Source organism: Cebus imitator, unplaced genomic scaffold, assembly GCF_001604975.1.
Source record: "Cebus imitator isolate Cc_AM_T3 unplaced genomic scaffold, Cebus_imitator-1.0 Scaffold203, whole genome shotgun sequence".
NCBI classification, from domain to species: Eukaryota; Metazoa; Chordata; class Mammalia; order Primates; family Cebidae; genus Cebus; species Cebus imitator.
Genome location: NW_016107518.1, coordinates 2,918,999 through 2,942,216, shown reverse-complemented (window position 1 = coordinate 2,942,216; position 23,218 = coordinate 2,918,999). Strand labels below are relative to the sequence as shown.

The 23,218-nt window shown below is 35.5% G+C and overlaps 1 protein-coding gene across 8 annotated transcripts in view; it reads right to left on the bottom strand.

Annotated features, from left to right (window-relative positions):
- Positions 1 to 23,218, bottom strand: part of MYO9A (myosin IXA) — a 279,254-nt gene that overhangs the window by 121,065 nt on the left and 134,971 nt on the right. For 7 of the 8 annotated variants that reach the window (XM_017548134.2, XM_017548127.2, XM_017548128.2 and 4 more), the window contains 3 exons: positions 21,955 to 22,096; positions 13,783 to 13,978; positions 3,337 to 3,456 (listed from right to left, as the gene is read on the bottom strand). In XM_017548134.2, the coding sequence (XP_017403623.1) occupies positions 3,337 to 3,456; positions 13,783 to 13,978; positions 21,955 to 22,096 (458 nt within the window). The remainder of the gene's footprint in view (positions 1 to 3,336; positions 3,457 to 13,782; positions 13,979 to 21,954; positions 22,097 to 23,218) is intronic. The other variant, XM_017548132.2, reaches the window with a different exon arrangement.

Here is a 23,218-nt window from a genome sequence, read left to right as displayed (position 1 = left end):
TCACCACATTAATAACCACCAAAGAAAGATACAAAACATTTCTACCATAACCAAAGTTGCCTCATGCACCTTCTTGGACAATCCCTCAAACTTACTTACATGGGTCAAGGCAATCACTAACTTGCTATCCATGCAGATTGGTCTGCACTGTCTAGATTTCTATATAAATGAAATAAAACAGTATGCTTTGAGGGTAGGCCTTCCCTTAGCATAATACTTTAGAGGTTGATCTATAAAAGTCTCTTGTGAATATATATTTTCATTTCTCAGGTAAATAACTGTGATTTGAATTCATGAAACATACGGGGAAAATATGCTTATCTTTAAAAAACTGACAAACCGTTTTCTAACATGTACCAGTTGACACTGCCAAGAGACAGTATGACAGCTCCAGTTGCTCCATATCCTTTTCATCAGTTGGTATTTCAACTTCTCACATTTTAGCCACTATAGAGGGTATGTGACCTCACTGTGATTACAATTTGCATTTTCATAATGAATAACAAAATTGAACATCTTTCATGAGAATACATATAAATCTTCTTTTGTGCAAGTGTATATTCAAATCTTTTGCTCACTTGAAAACTGGCCTATTTATCTTATTATTGTAAGAGTTTTTATATTTTGTTTTCAAGTCCATTATCAGGTATGAATATTACAAATTCTAACAAATACTGTTTCCCAGGCTGTAGTATGTTTTTTGTTTTCTTAACAGCAGTTAAGAAAATTAGTTTTCAAATTGGCTAACTCCAATTTGTCACTTTTTTCCTTTTATAGTTATGCTCTTATGTCTCATCTAAGAAACTTTTGCCCGTCACAAGATGACAAAGACTTGTTTCTCAGGTTTTCTTCCATTTTAATACAAATTCAATAGTTTTGGTCCTTATAAACAGCTGTATGACACATTTCAAAGTTAAATTACATGTATGATATAAGGATCAAAGTTCTCTTAAAACATATGGTTACCCAGTTGTTCTAGTGCTATTTGTTTAAAAGACTGACTTACCCCCACTAAATTATCATGGTGCCTTAATAGAAAATCAACTGACTGTGTACGTGCAGATCTACTTCTGTACTTTGTATCTGGTTCATTAATCTCTTGATCCTTAACACCAATAGAACAATGCCATGAATATTTTAGTCTTAAAATCATATAAGTTATCCAGCTTTGTTCTATTTCAAAATTATTTTGGAAAATCTGGGTATTCTACATTTTTCTAAAAATTTTAGATTCAGCTTGTTAATTTCTACCAAAAAAAATCTGCTATTATACTTATTGGGTTGAATTCAATCTATAGATCCATTTGAGAGACAGCTGATATATCAAAAATACAAACAAAATAATTATGTATCTCTCTTCATTGTATTCTTCAATTTCTCCTAGTAATTGTAATTGGTTATTGTAGTTTTCTGTCTCTGAAATAATGCAAGTTAGGGAACCCCTCATATAAAATGCTACAAATTCACAATTCTTACCCACTGCTTTACCACCTAGAAAGAATATACTTTTCCCTACTTTCTGCCTACTTCTGGTCTTTTTCCAGAGCCTTCAAATATTTGGTTATTTAAAATTTTTTTTTCCAGTTGTTATCACTGTTACTTGTGGGAGTATTCATTCACCTCACCAATTCACCACTACCTAAAGCTGGTAGTCCCCTGTTTTTTTAAGAACAATCTTCTGAACTTGAATTAACAATTTTACATATAATAAAATATATAATGTAACATCTTTTTATAATTAGCATATTGCTAATACTATAGCGGAAAACAAAATAAATTACATAAAATAATAGAAGAGTTCCAACGTTCACAAAAGTACAAATTTGCATGTGAGCACACATAAATGCACAATTTCTTCATGCAGCCTATGCTAAAATTTGTGCCCTCCTATTCAAGATCCAGAATCAGGTCTGGGGTTGTCAGGCTAAGTCATGTAAAAATAAAGCAAACAAACCATTTGCAACTATTTAAGGGTTAATAGAAATGAATTTAAGCTCCTCAAAATGATTTATAGACTGTTTTAAATAATGTCCTGTGTATTAAAGAACAGAATAGGAAGATGAATAACTGGAATGAGGATTTATTACATTCCTCTTAGAAACATGAGCAATAATTAAGAATAACTTTAAGGATGTCTTTTTTAAATGAAACACTTACCTTTGTTCTTAAACTGAGAAAATATTTTAAATACTGTTTTTCATAATACATTACACACCTTTTTTTTTTTTTTTATCCTAAACCAAGACAGCAACGGGAACTGAAAAAGAATCCACATTTGCTCTTAGGAATTCTACTTATATTCTCCTTTCACTGACAACTGGATAGTAAAATTTCATGGAATTTCAACCAGAAAACTGTGAAATTAGCAAACTAAATCAGTGGTAATTTATTAAAAGCTCAGAACAGATTATGTAAATCCATTATATGCAAATTGCTCAGTTGTCTTTGAGTATTTTGAAGGTTCCCCTTATTCTCAGAATAGCAGTGCCTCAATTGTAATCTTACAACTGGCAAAAGAATCAATTTTTATGCAGAATGAGTACAACAAATAAAAAGCAAGAAAAGAAATGGAGTCCAAGGGCATCTTTTTACACCAATTTTATAAAAAAGCAAACAAAAAAGAACATGTACCATTATTCTGTTATTCTTCCTCAAGCCAAAACATTAATGTGGTGGCTTTGCTCTAAACCAAACATAGGAAAGGCTGGTTGAAGTATGGCAATCAAACTAAGCGGATTTATCAATGATACACAAAAATAACATTTGCTAATGTTTAAATCCAAGCATAGGCAAGCACAAAAATCAGCCAGATTTAGAAAGGGGCAGAGAAAACTTTTTGGGAGCACCAAATATATTCATTATCTTGATTCTGGAAATAATTTCATTCTGGAGAAAATTTCATGGGTGCCTACATACATCAAAACTGATCGAATTGTTCTCTTTGCATTTGGTTTTTTACTTCAATTAGACTTCAATAAAGTTTTGGGTTTTTTTGGTGGTTGTTAATGAGCAGGGGAAAAAACAGCATTGTTCTTTCCTATCCATCACTTGGCTACTTGAAAGACAACGAAAACCAATATAGTGACTGTAACCAAGCATAATTAACAACCCAATGATCACAGGCAAACAGAAAAGTCACCAAGGTTAAACGAACAAGTATACCAGTATTTTCAAAACAAAGTACTAAAGACTCAATAGAAATATTCAAAGACTGCTGAGAGATTCATGCAGGCCATGTTGCCCATGCAATCTGTATCCCACCCTGGTGTAGGATGCTCCTGGTTTCCATTTCCAAATGGATATGTGACAACAGTTTATCAGGATTTGTAGCCTTACTGTACTTCTCTTCCTTGCATCTCTGCAGAATCTCTAAGCTCCTCTGGTGGACTGGGTGTTGCAGAAAGCTAAAACTATCCATACTTTTCAAAATTGCACATGGCGCTGTATCATCATGTCCTTAGGAAGCAAAAAAAAAAAAAAAAAAGAAAACAAAAAAATGGAGAAAAGAAAAAGACATTATATAAGCCCAAACCAACAGAGAATCAAAGACAATGCTGCCAACTATTTAAGGGTATATAAAAATGTATCAAATAATAGTGGTTATATGTGAATGACCTTTCCAATTATTCTGAAAAAACTGCATAAAAATAATAGAAAAAAATAAAAGCCTTTTTCAGATATTCAAAATGTCCTTTTCGCTACTCAAAGTATTGTTATAGTTAACACCATACCGAAGATTTTAAATACAAGCAAAAATTCAAAAGAAATTTGTATGATTTATTTTTTAAAAATAGACTAATTTTTATCGGGTCTCAAATATAATTAGCATACAGTTGGCAACATTGATGGAACCCTAAAGAGAAATATAACCAGAACAATTTACCGAAAGTTAAACAATTATTTCACAAATCCTGCAATTAACCACACTTGTAGGAATTCCAAGTGTGTCAATAATGAAAGTATGAAGAAAAGCACCATGGAGCAGGAAAGCCCAGCAGCCCTTCTGTATTTACAAATTTGGAAACAAAGTTGGAGAATCTGTAACTCATTATCACTTCTCAGGAAGGTGAGACAGAAATCAGCTACCAGTGAAAAAAAGAAGAGAGCACATTCAAGTAAAGACCAAAGCCCCAGATTAGTGTTACTTAAAGTGAGTCACTTAAGCAATAAAGTGAATGGGAGATGAGTTCCAAAAATATTAGCAATAAAGAGTTTCCAGGTTTTAGGGTAGTGGTTGTGTATCATTTATGCAGAGATCACCTCTAGAGTTAGGGCATAATGTTCAAATTTAAGTAAGTTTGCTTTTAAAAAAAAAAAGCGTATAATAATATAGAGGCAAAAAAGTTCCATTACTGCAATTAAGAATGAGATACAAGAGAATCTTTGGAAAAATCTCATAGCAGAATCATTTTAAAAGTTAAACAGTCTCAGACTAATTCAAAGAGGTTTGTAGAGCATATTTTATTCTCATTCTAATTCCCTAAACGAAATGTACATATATCCAGAGAATTGGCAGCCACATTCAGCAAACGAGAGGGAATCTAATAATACCATAAATCATATACACAGAAACAGGTTTTTTAAAAATAAAATGAATTTGAAATATTTTTCATAATAAAAAGTATGTGAGCTAATAAAATACTGTATTATTTGTACAATACAAAGAGTCAACAGGTACAAAGGTTGAAAAAAAAAGAAGTATAACTAAGCTTAACATCATTTCTTACTCAAAAGATACCTTGATAAAAATACTCTACTGTCATTATAAGCAGTAATCAATCCTCCCTTGATGGATTGCTTGGAGAAAGAATGCTTAGGCATTAGACTACACTGCACTTGGTTTGGCAGTCAGCTGAAAGGGACCAGTTGAAGAAAAAACACCCAGTGAGCTCTACTCAGACTCCATTCAAATTCTAAATTTAAGTATTGGTGGCTCACACCTGAATCCCAACACTTTGCGAGGTCTAGGTGGGCACATCATGAGGTCAGGAGATTGAGACCATCCTGGTTAACACAGTGAAACTCTGTCTCTACTAAAAAACAAAAATTAGCCAGGCATGGTGGCACACACCAGTACTCCCAGCTACTGGGGAGGCTGAGTCAGGAGAATAACTTGAACCCTGGAGGCAGAGGCTGCAGTGAGCCAAGATCGTGCCATTGCACTCCAGCCTGTGTGACAGCGTGAGAATCCGTCTCAAAAAACAAACAAACAAAAAAAGAAGTTTTCACTAAACTATCATGTCTTTCAATAGATAATTTGATAATCTGCTATTCAAAAATAATTCAAGAATATTATGTATTAAAGTATGCTGTATAAGAGCTCAAGATGCTAAAATATACTAAATTATTGTACAGAGTTTTAAAAAATCATTCAACATTACTACAACCACCAAACTTTATTTTCTATTCCGTTGAATAAATGATGGCAGTGCCATGTGGATATGGGTATTTTTGTATCTGCAACTGCTTTGTCTCACCACCATGCCTATATTAGTTTCTTTAACCTCTCTCCTGTTCTTGCATTCTGCTTTCTATACCTTCTTTCTACAACTTTGAACATTATTTTTCAGACTGTGATACAACTTCTAAATCTTAAAGTAATATTCCTCGTTTGTTGTATGTACCAACCCCCTGTCAAGGTTTGGTTTCCTAGAATGGTTTATATTTTCAGTGGGGGTTATTTTCTATGGAGTCTCAACTTTTTTTATTTTATTTTATTTTATTATTTTTTTTTTTCTGACAGAGTGTTGCTCTGTCACCAGGCTAGAGTTCAGTGGCACGATCTTGGCTCACTGCAACCTCTGCCTCCCAGGTTCAAGCAATTCTCCTGCCTCAGCCTACCAAGTAGCTGGGACTAAAGGCGTGCACCATCACGCCCAGCTAATTTTTATATTTTTAGTAGAGACAAGGTTTCACTGTGTTGGCCAGGATGGTCTCGATCTCCTGACCTCATGATCAACCTGCCTTGGCCTCCCAAAGTGCTGGGATTACAGGCATGAACCACCATGTTTGGCCATCATCAACTCTTAAAAGGGATTTATTCAGTATTAGCTTATGCTAGTTGCAGGTCTAGTTTTGATGACAATTTCTTAGTTTGACATTATACACCAAACACATAGTATAAATTCAGACCCCATACTCACATATGGTGCAGATGTGGCGTTGATTTTTTTAAAGGTAACTTTATTGGAAATTGTACTTCTTTGACATATCATAATGAGAACCAAGCATGGTGGCTCACATCTGTAATCCAAGACACTCTGGAGGCTGAGCAGGGAGGATGACTTAAGGCCAGAAGTTAAAGACCAGCCTGGGTAACACAGCAAGATCCCATCCCTAAAAACAAATTTAAAAAAAGAAAAAGGCCAGAGCAGTGACTCACACCTGTAATCCCAGCACTTCAGGAGGCCAAGGTGGGCAGATCATGAGGTCAGGAGACTGAGACTATCTTGGCTAGCATGGTGAAACTCTGACTCTTAACTAAAAATATAAAAATTAGCTGGGCATAGTGATGCACGCCTGTAGTCCCAGCTACTTGGAAGGCTGAGGCAGGAGAACTTCCTGAACCCGGGAGGCGGAGGTTGCAGTGAACTGAGATCGCGCCACTGCATTCCAGCTTGGAGAGAGAGAGAGACTCCGTCTCAAAAGAAAAAAAAGACCAGGTATGGTATCATGTGCCTCCTGCTCCAGTGTCTTGAGAGGCTGAAGCAGAAAGATCATGTGAGCCCAGGAGTTTGAGGCTACAGTGAGCTGTGGTAGCACCACTGCATTCCAACCCAGGTAACACAGTGAAACCCCGGCTCTTTAAAAAGAAAATCTGTATATCCATATATATATATATATCATATCATATATACATAGCATATATGTATGTAGCATATTGGCATATATAGCATATATACATATATATGCTACATATATACATGTATATATATATATACACGCACACATACACACATATATACACCACAGTCTCTGCCTCCCAGGTTCAAGCAATTCTCCTGCCTCAGCCTCCCAAGTAGCTGATATTACAGGTGTGTGCCACCACATCCGGCTAATTTTTTACATTTAGTAGAGATGGGGTTTCTCCGTATTGGTCAGACTGGTTTCAAACTCCTGACCTCAGGTGATCCACCTGCCTTGGCCTCCCAAAGTGATGTAATTACAGGTGTGAGTAACCACGCCTGGCCTCTTTTCTTGTGATGTCTTGTCTGCAGGTAATACTGCCTCACAGAATTATATAAAAAATATTCCCTCATATTCTATTTTTTTGGAAGAGCTTATGAAGGATTAGTGTTAATTCTTCTTTAAGTATTTGGAAGAATTCATCAGTGAATTCACTTGTCCTTGGCTTTTCTTTGTAGGAAGTTATTACGAATCCTCTTTCTTTGTTACACGTCTATTCAAATTTTCTGTTTCTTTTGGAATAAGTTTTGGCTGTTTATGTCAAAGAATTTGTCCATTTCAACTGGGCTCTAACTTGTTGCCATATAACCATTCATACTGTTATAGTTCTTTTTTACTTCCATAAATTCAGTAAAATTGCCACCTTCCTTTCATTACTGAAATTAGCAAATTGAAGTCTTCTTTATTTCTTGGTCAGTATAGCTCAAGGTCCGTCAATTTCCTTTATCTTTTTAGAGAACCAGCATGGTTTTGTTTTCTCGTCTCTACTTCATTTATTTCAGATCTACTCTTTATTACATCCTTCCTTCCGTGTGCTATGGATTTATTTTTTTTTTCCAGATTCTTAAGGTAGAGCATGAGCTAACTGATATGAGATCTTTCTGCTTTTCTAAACATAGGTATTTAAAGCTATAAACTTCCCTCCAAATACTACTTTAGTTGGATCCCTAAGTTTTGGTGTATTGTTTTTGCCTCTATTCATCTCAAAGCATTTTCTAATCTTGTTGTGATTTCTTCTTCAACCCACAGGTTATCTGAAAGTATGCTGTTTAATTTTCACATATTAAAACATTTCTGTTTATTGTTTCATTATTATGCTTTCCTTTGTATTAAACAGATGTTTTCAGTCAAGTGTCATGGCTCACACCTGTAATCCCAGCACTCTGGGTGGCCGAGGTGGGCAGATCACTTGAGGTCAGGTGTTCAAGACCAGCCTGGCTAGCATGGTGAAACCCTGTCACTACTAAAAATACAAAAATTAGCCAGGCATGGTGGTGCATGCCTGTAGTCTCAGCTACTTGGGAGGCTAAGGCAGGAAAATCACTTGAACCTGGGAGGCAGAAGTTGCAGTAAGCCAAGATTACACCACTGTACACTCCAGCCTGGACAACAGAGCAAGGCTCCACCTCTAAATAAATAAATAAATTAGAAGTTTTCTAGTATACTATTTTAATTTTCTTGTCATTTCTCTTACTATAGCATTTCTTAATTATTTTCTTAATGGTTACCAATAGAATTATAATTAATATCTGAACTTACAGAATCTAGTCTGGATTGAAAACAACTTAATTTCAATAATACATAAAAAACTTTCCTCCTGCATAGATAGCTCCATTCTCTCCCTACTCCTTCATGCTGTTATTGTCATTTAAATTATGTCTTCAAAACTGTATGTCCATCAAGAAAGAATTATAATTATTACCTTATGCAAGTATCTTTTAAATCAGATTGGAAGGAAAAAAAAAACATAAAAATGTATTTACATACTATCTTCTTGTAATTGCCAATAATGACAGTCTTTATTTCTTCATATGCATAAGTTAGTGTCTAGTGTCCTTTCACTTCACCCACAAGAACTCCCATTAGTATTTCTGGTGGGGTAGGTTTGCTATTAATAAATAGCTCAGGATTTATTTAACTGGGAATATTTTAATTTCACCATCATTTATTTTGAAGATAGTTTTGCTGGATACAGAATTACTGATTGGAAGTGTTTCTTTTCTTTCAGTGCTTCAAATGCCATCCTGTTACCATCTATTCCCAATGGTTTCTGTTTTTAAAAAAATTTACGTATCAAGTTTGTAATAGGAAACCCAATGGTTTCTGACAATAAATCAGCTGTTAATCTTATTGAAGATCTTTTGTACAAGATGAGCTGCTTTTCTTTTGCTGCTTTCAATATTCTCCCTTTGTCTTTGGATACTTTTATTATGATGTATCTAAATTTGGATCTATTTGAATCTACCCTCCTTGTAACTCACTGGGCTTTTTGGAGGTATAGATTAATATAGTCTTTCATCAAATTTGAATAGTTTATGTCGATTATCTCTTCAAATATTGTTTCTGCTCCTTTTTCTTCTTACTTTCTGGATTCTCAGAAATTGGTATGCTTGATGATATCCAACAGGTCTTTGAGGCTCTGATCATTTTTCTTCATTCTTTTTCCTTTCTGTTCTTTTAACTGGATAATCTCAATTATCTGTCTTCAAGTTCACTGATTCTTTCTTCTTCTGTCTGTTCAAATCTGTTGAACTCCTCTAGCCAATATTTCATTTCAGTGATTGTATTTTTTTCCAAATTATATTGGAGGGAAGAGTTATAAAATGTTTTTAAAAAATACATTTATACTTTTATATTTAACTACGTATTGACATAAATATTTACACATATGTAACTTTTAACATTAATATTCCCTATTTTCCCTTAGCTCCTCAGACACTGTTGCCAGCTTTAACTCTCTGAACATAATTGAAATAGCTTAAAGTTTTCATTAAGCTCCATGTCTGGCTTTCCTCAAGGATGGTTTCTATTGATTCTTTCCTTCCTGTGTAAAGCTCATACTTTCTATGTTTCATAATTTTGTGTTAAACATTGGATGTTTTAAAAAATATAATGTAATTCTGGAAATGAGGTTTTCCCTCATCCCTAGGGCATGCTGTTGTTGCTGTCTCTTGTAGTTGTTTTTAAAAACAATTTTCCTGAACTAATTATGTAAAGTTTGTACTCTTTGTCTCATGTGACCATTAAAGTCTCTGTTCAGTTAGCTTAGTGGTTATGCAATGATTGAACAGAGCTATCCTACCTGCCTAAAAACTAGTAAGTCTCCCAGGCTTTGTCAAGAGTCAATGTCTGTGAGTTGAGGCACACCGGTGACACTTGGATAGGGAGTTTATAAACTCTGCCGTGGCCTTCACTTCCTGCTTGCTCAGAGCCTCAAAGTTATTCAGTGAGCAATCAGGACATCATTGGTCTTTCTTGAGAATGCACATAGCCTGAGCATGTACACAGCCCCATATATATGCACAGCTATCTAGATTCCCAGGAATACATTGGAACTTTTCAAGGCCATTATGGAGATCTCATTCCCCAGCTTTTTCTTTTAAGTGTTTTGGTTAGGCTACTGGTTGTCTCAACTGTTATCTACTGCCACAGGCAGCTGTGATGTTCAACGATTTATTCAGTTGCTTTGCACAATGCCCCTGGGGCTAAAGGCTTTTCACAGTGGGCAAACTCCAAGTGAGGTTGAACAAATATAGTCTAGTAAGTAGGGTATTCGGAAAATCACCCAGTAGGTTGAATAATAAAAATTCTCTGGGAATGGGGCACTGAAGGAGCTCAAATCCCTTCTGCCCCCTCCAAGTGGTTGCCACACTGCTGATTTCGACCACGATTCCAGGCTGTTGGTTTTCTAGGCTACCATGGATCTGAAGAGGAAGGGATGTGAATATTACATGTTAAAATGCCACAAAGTACGCTGTCTTTACTGATATTCAGTCTTTTTTTCTTGTATAAACACTTCTCAGGTTACTGGGAGCCTCTGATTAATTTCCAGAGTTCTGACAAAGTTGTTTTGACAATTTTTGCCAGTTTTCTCTTTGCTGTTATGAAAAAATTTGTAGAGGTCCTTACTCCACCATTTCACTGATGTCAATCTAAAACTCTTAATTGCCTTACTATACTGCCCAAATTAGAAGTAATGTATTAAAAATAGGTCCTGTTTTTGTTTTTTTAACAAAAGTCTATTTAAATCTCTTAAGTACTAGGAAGAATTGTGGACAGAGTATAGCACAGAGATTCTAGACTTATGGTAATATCCAAATCAATTTTAGTATCTGGTCATTTTTGGAAATAGATGGTCACCAGAATGTTTCTCCCACTTGCATAAACAGGAGTACATCAGAATCACATAGTCTATTGAGCAGAATGAAGAAGAGAAATAGGTTCTGTAGGAACCCTTAAAGCTCTCTATCTGCAGACACTACATAAATGGTTTCAGCTTCTCTCCTTGTAGATAAAGAAACTGAAAAAGACTTTGGACCCTCTTGTTCATTATCTTTTATACTGATGGCACAGCTAAACACCCATCTTTGCTTTGCCTTTTTAGACTGGTTTAAATTCCTATTTAGCTATACTTTTATTTATTAATAACTCCAAAAGAACCAAATAAAGCATCATGTACAGCTCAGTTCTACCCACTGTATAATTCCCAATTAGGTTATGATTTCTGCTATATCCTCTTCATGATCTTTAAATAGTATTCTCTACTCTGGGCTCGTTTTTATTCATGAGGATGAAATCAGAGGCAAGGTTGATGATAAACTGGAACATCTGTTCTCCATTATCCCACTGCTGACCAGACAAATTGTTACCATTTCTCATTCTACCTCTCAGGAGAGCCAACATGCAGCTTCACTGAGACTACCTATTGATGTGACTCCACTAAGAACATTTTATGGTTTCCAACAGCCTGATCACCATAATACACATTCTACAGTTATAATAAAATTTTCTCAAAAATAGTTGACTTTTGATTTAAAGACCTTAAAATGGCATTGTGTCTTTTAATTTGAAAGTGTGTAAAAAAGAAAACAACAACAAGAGTAAAAAGTAGATTTTAATTTGATATTGTAAATTGTGCTCAGTAGGCTTGATGAAAAGAATGTCAAGGAATTCCCTGAAGAAAGCCAGGGTTTTTTGGTGAACATACCTGTTCACCATCAGGGTGTTTCTTGACAATTAACTTAGAGGCCACTTAAGTTTTTAATTAAGATATCATCAAAGGAAATGAAAATATTCTGTAATTCTGCAGGTCTACATCTTTGTTCTTCTTCAGAGGTATTATCTTTGCCCTCTTATTCTCATCCAATATCTAGGCTTGGTCACCTTACCTTTTCTGCCTTCCGTATTTTCTACTTCATCTTAACTTGTAATTCCTATTTCATCTTACTATGACTGCATAATATTTACGATCATTATAAAAATTCTCAATCTACCATTTAAACCATTTTCACAATCTGCTAGCTTTTATTTTGCAATGATACAATGTTCCAACTTTATAACACGTTTTTATACTAAATCTACCAAAAGAGAGTAAACAGGAAGTGGTGTGGAGAAAATAAAATGTTAGGGTGAATGCTGGCATTGACACTGATATATTGTAATATAAACAATTACTTTCAGAAACAAATCTGCTCAGGACTCAAAATGCAAACAAACCAGAGTTTTTCTTTTCCTTTATAAAAAGTAAAAATTTTAAAGTTTTTCCAAGGGGAAATTTTGGGTGGCTGGAACATTGTGTTTTGTAACCTAGGTGGTAATTTCAGGGTTGTGTTTACTTTGTGTTACCTCACTGGACTATACATTTTTGCTTTGTGTACTTTTCTAAATGCATGTTATGTTGAATACAAATTTTCAAAGAGTTTACTATATGGAAGCTCTGTACTAGCTAGAAGGGAAAACAAGATTAGAAAATAAAGAATCCAAAGTTTATCAAGGTAGAGAAAATATAGGTTGTTTATCATTACTAACATTGCATATCATTGCCCATATTGATAATAACAGATACGTAACAACTAACTTTCACAAATAATAGATTTTAAATGCCAAAGGAACATATACACAACGTAAGGTAAATAAGCTTTCATAATAAATAGAAGAAAAGTTTCTTCTCTTATTCAATTATGTCTTAGCAGGATACTAATCAATTTTGAGTGGTTTTCTTGATTAGAAGTTTGTCATAATAAATAAGAAAGCATCTTAAAGAAAAAAAAATTTCCTTCAAGCTCTTTACAAAGATAATCTCTTAGAAATCACTTTGTAAAAGGCAAAGTAAGTATGAGATAGTCTTTTTATTTCTCTAATAAACTGTAATTATCCCTATATACCTACAAAGACCCGTTCAAACACTTTAAAATCTAAAAAACAGAAACTAGGTTCTATTTTACGTGTATTTTTAGAAATATACTCTCCCAAATATAACTATTCATCTCAAACATTTAACAGCTAAACTTAAAGTTTTACTACTAGTACACATCCTAAAAAGCTATGTAAGTCACTTTGAGGGTCCTGAGGACACAGGTGAGCCCTATCACCTTTCTACTGAAAGACATAAATCTCAACTGCATACGTATCTTCGCTATGCAGCAATGGCCTACCTAAGACTAGAGATACAGCAAACAGTTTGGTTTCCAGTAGGTCAAAAGTGCTTATGAAGTTGCCCTCCGACAGAACGTGAGATGAGAGATTTTATGATTGAAGAGGGAGGCACGGAGAAAAAGTATCCTGCTTTATCCATTTCTAAATTTCAAAGTAAAAATCCATGAACTGAGTTAAGAGTAAAGGAAAAGAAAATGAACACTTCAAGAACAGATGCTCTCATTTTATCCTCATATTAAAGGCAGTATAACTCTCTTTTACAGAAAAGAAAAACTGTTCATAGTCACTAATCAGTTAAGAGATGATACCAGATTGACTACAAAAGCAGGATTTGTCTCTAAGAATCTCGTAGCAAGAATTCTATTCCTTTTTGTGGAGAAGCAGAAAGTTAAAAAAAATTAAAAGATGAAGCATGGTAGAATACTAATAACTACCACTTACCAGTTTTTCTGTGAATGTGTCTTTTCCCAGCTTCCCTGAAAGCAACCATGGCTCTGAAAAAAGCTCGGAGAATTGCCCATCGGAAAACAGCTACAGGATCAATTCCAATCATCCCAGAGATAAATGCATTCTTGCTGCTTCTCAGAAGAGCTACAATGTCTGGGCGCATATGATCTGTATTTTTTTCCCGGAAATCCTACATGAAAAAAGTACCAGTGTTATTTACAGAAAAAAAAAAAACTATTAAAAACAAGATGATGGGTAATGACATAGTTTGGATGCTTGTCCCTCGAAATATCATGTTGAAATGTGATTCCCCCACGGCCCACGGCAGAAGGACCTGGAGGCAGATCCCTTGTAAATGGCTTGGTGCTCTCCTCAAATAATGAGTGAGTTTTCACTCTGAATTCACCAAAATCTGGTTATTTTAAAGTGTGGCACTCCCACTTCTCCATCTTTTGTTCTTTCTCTCTTGTTTTCTCTTCTCGCCATATGACACATGTGCTTCCACTTCGCCTTCTGCCACAAGTAAATGCTCTCTGAGGCTTCACCAGAAGCCAGGTAGGTATCAGTGCTTCCTGTACAGCCTGAAGAATCGTGAGCCAATTAAACCTCTTTTCTTTATAAATTGCCCAGCCTTAGGTGTTTCTTTATAGCAACATGAAAACAGACTATCACAAGTGACATGTTTGAACAGTAGTTGAATGAGACAGAAGAAATGTCTGTTCCAGCTAGCTAACTGGACCAGGTATCTTCTATAAGGTCCCATCCAATCCTAAAACTATTGATTTCTATATAATACATGTAAATTAGAAGAAATATTCTATAATTTTATAGCAGCTTGTGAAACTCTGGTCAGGGACAGCCTCTACAAAGACGTACCACATACAGTAATAGGAGAGCTGAATAAGAAAAAGGAGCCAGAGATTACAAAACTGGGAAAAGCAAGCAAGGTTAACATCTACGACCTATAGGTGATGATAAGCAGGACAAGGTAGCAGAAAAGCAATAAAAACCATGGGCTGGAACATTGGGGACAAGGAGAGTGTAGTGGAAGATTAGATAAATAGGCTACTTAAGACTCTGTAAGCTTCAGTTGTTTGTTCAGATTTTATTCAAGTATGAGGGAAAGCCCTAGAAAGGTCATGACATGAGCTAACTGGTGTCATATACATTGGTTGCTGCATAGGAAATGAATTATCCAAAAAAAGAATAGAAAAAAAGGAGCCTAGGTATTAAACCACATAAGAACTGCTGGTGACTTGGACTTGGTCAGTTGTAATAGCAGAAATGAAAAATAACTGTATTTGAGACATGTAAAGGCAAAACACCTGCTGATGAATTAGGGTGTGGTGAGAGAATGAGGAAATCAGGTTAACGTTTATATTTTGGGGTTGGGTACTCAGTGGATGGAGATGCCATAAACTGGTAAGGAGAAGACTAGAGAAAGAAAAGATTTGAGGATAAGAAATGAAGATCAAGAGATCAGTTTTGTCCAAGTGAAGTTTGTGCCAGTGAGAATAATAATAGTAGGTAACATTTATTGAGAGGTTAGTATATATCTGGCACTCTTCTAAGTATTTTAAATGTATTGTCTCATGGAATCGCATTTAATCCTCCTAATAATCCTTTCAGATAGATATTACTACTCCCATTTTATAGAAGAGAAAACTGAATCAGAGAGAGGTGAAATATCCTGGCCCCTATCACACAGTAAATGGAAGAGCAAGGGCTCAAACATATCCACTCAAAACCAAATGGTTGTGTGAGTCTGGAGTCCTATGGAGATTTCAGAAAATACATTTGGTTACTAACAGCATATCGATTTTAACAAGGTCTCAATCTTCAATACAGGTCAGGCTGGAGTGCAGTTGGCACCATGATAACTCACTGCAGCTTCTAACTCCTGGACTCAGGCAATCCTCTGCCTCAGCCTCCCTGGGAGTAGAGGTGTGTACCACCATGCCCAGCTAATATTTTTCTTTATTTTTGTAGAGACAGAGTCTTACTATGTTGTCCAGGCTGGTATCAAACTCCTGGCCTCAAGTAATTCCCCCACATCAGCCTCCCAAAGTGCTGGCAGTACAGTTATAAGGAATTGTGCCCAGACAGCATATAGATTTTTAAAGCTGAATAAGAAGGAATGTAAATAGGCAGGAACAACCATTTACCAAAGAACAGAGATTGGAGGAGATAGAACACAAGAAAATGAGTTAAAATGCACCATAAACAAATGAGGAGGGTAAGTTTTCACTCTGGAAAGAGGGACCTAGAACGATGTTACAGCATAGGCATTGACTACAATCTTACCAAATAGAAGGATTAAAAATTTGGTAAGTAAATCACTCCAAGCTGGTACAGCTTCATAGAATACCTCTAACTCGGAATTCTGAGAAACATACCTTGTATTATGTCATCTATCCTCATATACAGAAGTCAGCTTGGACTCATCCTATTACTTTTAGGGCTTTCCTTTCCTAATTATTCTTTATTCTGCTGAGAACAAGAAAAAACAGGAAACATACCACGAGTCTTGGTCCTTGGCTTGTCCCTACATACCCTTAGAGCAAATGTTATGTATTATTTTTTTAAAAATCAATAAAATTGAATAAGAGTATTAAAATCCAAATAACCTCTTACACCATAATCAGCAGTTAATAACTACTGATGGCATACAAGCTGTGAGGCATAAACTTAATGTATTTTACATAACTTATTTTTATCCAATTCTAGCAACTACTCAATAAAGCAGATTCAGTCATAAACCATAATTTACTGATAAGTAAACAGAAAGGTAAAGCAGCTTACTGAAGGTTAAACAGACAATAAGTACCAATGCAGGAACTGAAACACCAGTTTGCCTTACTCCTTTTAATAACTACACTGTACAACCTAAAATTCTAGGATTCTTTTCAAGTGTTGAGAGTAACCAGTGGCCTTCATTTTCAAAATGAAATAGTCTGTCTTCATATTTCTAAATTTCTAAGTACATTATCAACTGACCATATCATTCTTCTTAAAATTCTCTCTTCTAGTTTCCATAAGAAAATACTTTGTGGTTTACTGTTTACCTCCTGTACCTCCCTTTTAAGTCCTTAAGTTCATACCGGAAATTCAAAATGGGTTTAATAGTGTGCATCCATTTCTCTTTTTTTTTGTTTTTTTGTTTGCTTTTGAGACAGGGTCTTGCTCTGCTGCCCAGGCTGGAGTGCAGTGACACGATCTCAGTTCACTGCAACCTCTGCCTGCCGGGCTCAAGTGAATTCTACCCCTCTGCCTCCCAAGTAGCTGGGACTACAGGCACACACCACCACATCCAGCTAATTTTTTTTGTATTTTTTGCAGACAACAGGTCTTGCCATGCTGCCCAGGATGATCTTAAACTCTGGGACTTAAGTGATCCATCCACCTCAGCCTCCCAAAGTGCTGGGACTACAGGCGTAAGCCACCACGCCTGGTTGTGCAATCATTTCTTTACTCAACCCCCTTATATCAAGAGACCAGAACCATAATTAAGATTTTAAATTAGCACTATCTATATGATGAAGCCCAAATGTATATTTCCAGATCAGATTTTTCTTATTATTTCTTGAGATCCACTAACACATCTTAAAGGGTATGTCTAATCTGAAAGAAAACATGTAAGACCAGTAGTACATTTAAATGTTTGGAAGCATTCACTAGTAAAACCATGTGGGCCTGGGATTTCCTTTATGGAAAAGTTCTGAACTACTGATTCAAATTACTAAGCCAACAGAATTTTTAGGTTTTTCTATTTATTCTAGTGTTAGTTTCAGTAAAGTGTGTTTTAATGGAATTTATCCATTTTTTTGTTTTCAAATTTACTGAAAAAATATATTCATATATTTTTAGTATCTGTAGTGAATGTAGTAAAGTTCTCTTTTTTCATTCCTGGTATCTGTAATCTACGAATTTTTTATATCATCAGTTATTTTCCTATTACATTTAATAAGGAACTAACTTTTGGCTTTGTTGACTTCTTTGTTCAATGTCTGCTTTATATTACACTGATTTCTGGTCTTTTTACACTCTTTCTCTAATTTCTTTGAGTGTGATTTGCTCTTCTTTTCCTAGTTTCTCACACAGAAACCTGGATAACCACTTTTCAATCAGGCATGGTGGCTCATACCTATAATCCCAGCACTCTGGGTGGCCGAGGTGGGCAGATCACTTGAGGCCAGGAGTTCGAGACCAGCCTGGCCAACAGGGCGAAACCCCATCTCTACCGAAAATACAAAAATTAGCCAGGCATGGTGGCACAAGCCTGTAGTCCCAGCTACTCGGGAGGCTGAGGCACAAGAACTGTTTGAACCTGGGTGGTGGTGGTTGCAGTAAGCTGAGATTCCATGACTGCACTCCAGTCTGGATGATAGAACAAGACTCTGTCTCAAAAAAAAAAAAAAGAAGCTTAGGTATTCACTTTTCAACTTTTCTTCCTTTCCGATATATTCATTTAAAGTTATAAATTTTCCTATATTCATTTCTTTAACTCTATCCTAAAAGTTTCTGATAATGCTGTATTTCATTAATGTTCAGTATAACATATTATAATTTTAATAATTTATTTTATTTATTTATTTTTAGACAGAGTTTCACTCTTGTTGCCCAGGCATGATCTCGGATCACAGCAACCTCCGCCTCCTGGGTTCAAGCGATTCTCCTGCCTCAGCCTCCTGAGTAGCCAGCATTATAGGCATGCACCACCACACTTGGCTAATTTTGTATTTTTAGTACAGACAGGGTTTCTCCATGTTGGTCAGGCTGGTCTCAAAATCCCGACCCGAGGTGATCGTCCCACCTCGGCCTCCCAAAGTGCTGGAATTACAGGCATGAGTCACCACACTTGGACAACAATTTATTAATTATCATAAGAAGTAATTTATATTGTGATTTCTTTTTCGACTCACAAGTTATTCAGAAGAGTTTTTGCCTAATTTCTAAATAACCAATGATTTTCTAAGTTATCCTTATGATGTGTTAATTAGGTCAGCTGTTTAACAGTGCTGTTTGTATTGATTTTGCATCTGCTTGTTCTGCTAGTTACAAAGAGAGGCATTAAAATCTATAATTTTTTCTTTAAGTTTTCTTCTTTTTCCTCAGAAAAATATTGAAGAAAAAAATCTACAATTATAATGATGGACTTATCTAGGTCTACTTTTCCTTCGTTTTTACTTTACATATTTTGAATCAGTCATTAGGTACATATATCATCAAGTGATTTGCCAAGCAAGGTGGCTAATGCCTGTAATCCTAGCACTTTGGGAGGCTGAGGAGGGTGGATCAACTGTCAGAAGCTCAAAGCCATTCTGGTCAAACTGCATCTCTACTAAAAATGTAACAATTAGCCAGGTATGGTGGCAGGCGCCTGTAATCTCAGCTACTCAGGAGACTGAGGCAGGAGAATCACTTGAAATTGGGGTAAGGGGGTGGGGGCGGAGGTTGCAGTGAGCCAAGGTCACACCACTTCACTGCAGCCTGGCTGAAAGAACAAAGCAAGACTCTGTCTCAAAACAAAAAACAAGTATTTATTGATTATGTCTTCCTGTTGAAATGGCCCTTTATCATTATAAAATGTCCTTTGTATCTCTAATAATATTTCTGATCTTAAAGTCCATTTTGTCCTACAATATTTTTTTTTTTTTTTTTTGAGACAGTCTCACTTTGTTTCCCAGGCTGAGTGCAGTGGCGCTATCTCAGCTCACTGCAACTTTCACCTCTCAGGTTCAAGAGATTCTCCTGTCTCAGCCTCCCCAGTAGCTGGGATTACAGGTGTACACCACCACACCGAGCAAATTTTTGCATTTTTAGTAGAAATGGAATCTCACCATGTTGGCCAGGCTAGTCTCAGATTTCTGACCTCAGATGATCCACCTGCCTCAGCCTCCCAAAGTGCTAGGGTTATAGATGTGAGCCACCGTGCCCAGCCTGTCCTGTAATTACATAATTACGCCAGCTCTTATCCTTTTTTTCCATCCTTCTACTTTCAACCTATCTGATAACATGGATGTATATATATACACACACTTGCCTGGGATATTCTATATATACATATATATATATACACACATATATATATGATTCCATTTATCTAAAATATAATTAAAAGTAAAATTAAGAATGATAAAAATTAGAGTAGTAGTAATCTATGAGGGGAGCTGACTGGAAAGGGGTATGAAAGAAATCTAAATATTTGTGCACTTTAGGCACAATATCCTCAAGTTTTTCTATAGCTCAAGCTTTTGTTTCGTTTTACGTTTTAAACTATATTCACAATTTCTGTTCTAAAATCTATTCCTCCCAGTATTTTCCATCTTAGGACATAGTAACTCCAAAGCACCCATCAGCTCTAGCCAGAGGTCACTTACTCATTTAGAGTCCATCAATAAAGTCTATGGACGGTTTACCTCCAAAAATATATCTCATAATCATCTGTATCTCCCTTCAACCTCTACTGCCACTCCAGTGCTTCAGCTTACTTAACTTAAAACTTACTTACTTTAGTTTCACTTCAACTTAAAAAAAATGCTACCTAACTGATCTCCTAGATTCCACTCTCACCCTCTGCTATCTCTTCTCCTCAAGGTAATCAATGCAATCTTTTCAAACTACAAGTCATTGTATTTTTAAATAATTTAAAAGTAATATTTTAATATTCTGCTTAAAATAGGCAGAGTAATATTTTAATACTCTGCCTAAAATATGATCACAGTGGGCCAGGCGCAGTGGCTCACTCCTGTAATCCCAGCACTTTGGGAGGCCGAGGCAGGCAGATCATGAGATCAAGAGATCAAGACCATCCTGGCCAACAGAGTGAAACCCTGTCTCTACTAAAAATACAAAAATTAGCTGGGCGTGGTGGCACGTGCCTGTAGTCCCAGCTACTTGGGAGGCTGAGGCAGGAGAACTGCTTGAACCCGGGCGGCGGAGGTTGCAGTAAGCCAAGACTGCACCACTGCACTCCAGCCTGGCACTTGGAGACAAAGCTAGACTTTGTCTCAAAAAAAAAAAAAAAATTGATCACAGTGCAACATAATTTTTATAAAAACTAAACTCAGCTTACAAGCCCTGAAGAATAACCCACTGTCTATTCTCTAAGTTCATTTCATGTTACTTGCCTTAGTTCATTATAATCTAGTTGCACTTAACTGTTTTCAATTATTTCAACATATCAAACTCTTTCCTATCTCATGGTCTATAATATTCAGAACTCCTCGTCAAGGTAACATTTATTTCGGGTCATCTCAAAATTTAAGTTTCTTAGAGAGGTGTTCATGTATTCACACATTCAAAATTCACTATTTTATTACTTTCTCTCATAGAACCCATTCACTTATTTATAACACAAAGCCCATTTATCTATATGTTACATAAACAGATATACATATATATGCACACAAAATATGTATAAATGCACTTATGTATGTATATGTGTGGAATCAGGAATATATCTATCATTAGATCATTCCAAACACCAAGCACAGAGTCTGACACATATTCTGTGTTGAATAAATACTTCTTAAATCAATCAATCAATAAATGGATGAATAAATGATCTTAAGACACTCAACTCAAGACCAGGGAGAAAACATGTTACTCCACTATTCTCCATATCATCACTGCCTTACCTGGGAAGTTAAATGCCTTAAATAGCAGGCTTAAACATCAAGTAGTTGAACAATAATAGACTCACAAATTACACAAGAAATGGACAAAATTATGAAGATTCCACTCCATAGAAGTTAAGAATATCAATACACCCATGAAAAGTACAAACTCACAAATGCCTAATGGTAAACAGAGACATGAAAGCCTTACGAGTGTAGAGAAGGGAAAAATTCAACAAATTACGTGGATAAATAAGTGAGTTTGAGACATACAGATGCAATCTAATTCTTTCAGATCTAAAAAGGTTATCAGGATGGACTGACAACATCAGGTTTATCTCTAGGCAGAAATCAACAGAAACATTTCCTTACCTAAGACAGTAAGGTGCTGACAAGCAGAATCTAAGTTTTAGTAGTATCCTTATAAAATATCTCCAGTTATTACTGATCAAAAACCTCCACAAACAGGGTAGTGTGCCAGGGACAGTGACATACTTAAGAACACATCTCTGCCCTTGTAAGCATATTCAATGAGAAATTTACTAACCTTTACCCCATATTTTACTTTTCCAGCATAATGTTTTATAATGAAAGCAGGCTCCATCACGGCTGGAAATTCAATGTAAGAATTATCTTCATGTTGATGCTTAAACTTGTCTAGTAATGTTTGATTTGTAGCCTGTGGGAAGCTGAATTTAAAAAAAAAAAAAAGAAAGAAAAAATAACTCTAAAGAAAGATGAGAAAGATGCAGTAATTAGTACAGTCCATTTTACAGTCCTTTATAATTACATTGCCATCTTACACATGTAACAGTTTACAAAAGTTTTTGTCCATATTATAATCTGATTCTCATAAGCTAAAAAGTAGTAATAAATATTGGTGTTACTATTTTATAGATGAGGGATCAAAAGTTTTGATTTGGCTATACTCACACTTTGCAATAGCAGTATCAAGAAATTAACTCATTACATACTTAGCTTCGATTGCATTGTTCTGAACTACTGTAAAACCCAAAGGAAAATAAAATCCAAATCATATATTCTTTGGGGCCAAGAACTTCCAAATAAGAGAATAATCTCTCAATTCTCATAGGTCCTAAAAATCCATAAAAATTATCTGATTTCCTGTTTCTTCATGCATAGATAAGTAGCCATTTTCTTACTATACCAATTATTATTTGCACTCATTGATCGTACTGATCAATTGAGCACTTAATATCCAGGAATCACAAAAACTATGTAACTGCATAATAGGAAATATGGAAATACAAAAGTTCAAAAGACAAAAAAAAAATCAGTGGCGTGAATAATGAAAAGTTTCACACAGACATAGCAATTGTGAACTAGATGTTAAAGGTTGGGGAAGAATTTCAAATAGAGAAAATCTAATTGACAGAAAAAGGAGAAAGTTTCAGAAAACAGCTTCATTTAATGGTAGCTAAAATAATGAAAAATGTGACATGAGGTTGTAATGTTGCTTAATACAAATCTAATGCATAAAAACCATTCCAAAATTACAACAAACATAGTTAATTACATAGTATGCATTGCAAACCATATAGAAAATGACCTTTGGCATCAGACAGTCATAGTTTAGATTACTCCTTCTATCAGTTACTTGGGGCAAACTAGGTAACTTTCTTTGAGAAGGGGTCCTCTAATTCACAAGATGAGATAGCAGGTATCACAGTGCCAGTAGAATTAAATAAAACTAGTAAACACATCTAGCAACAGCAGGCATCCTCTAGGGATTAAACATATCGACTTTATGTTGCCTACACTGGTATTTTCCTGGTCACCTTGGCCTACTT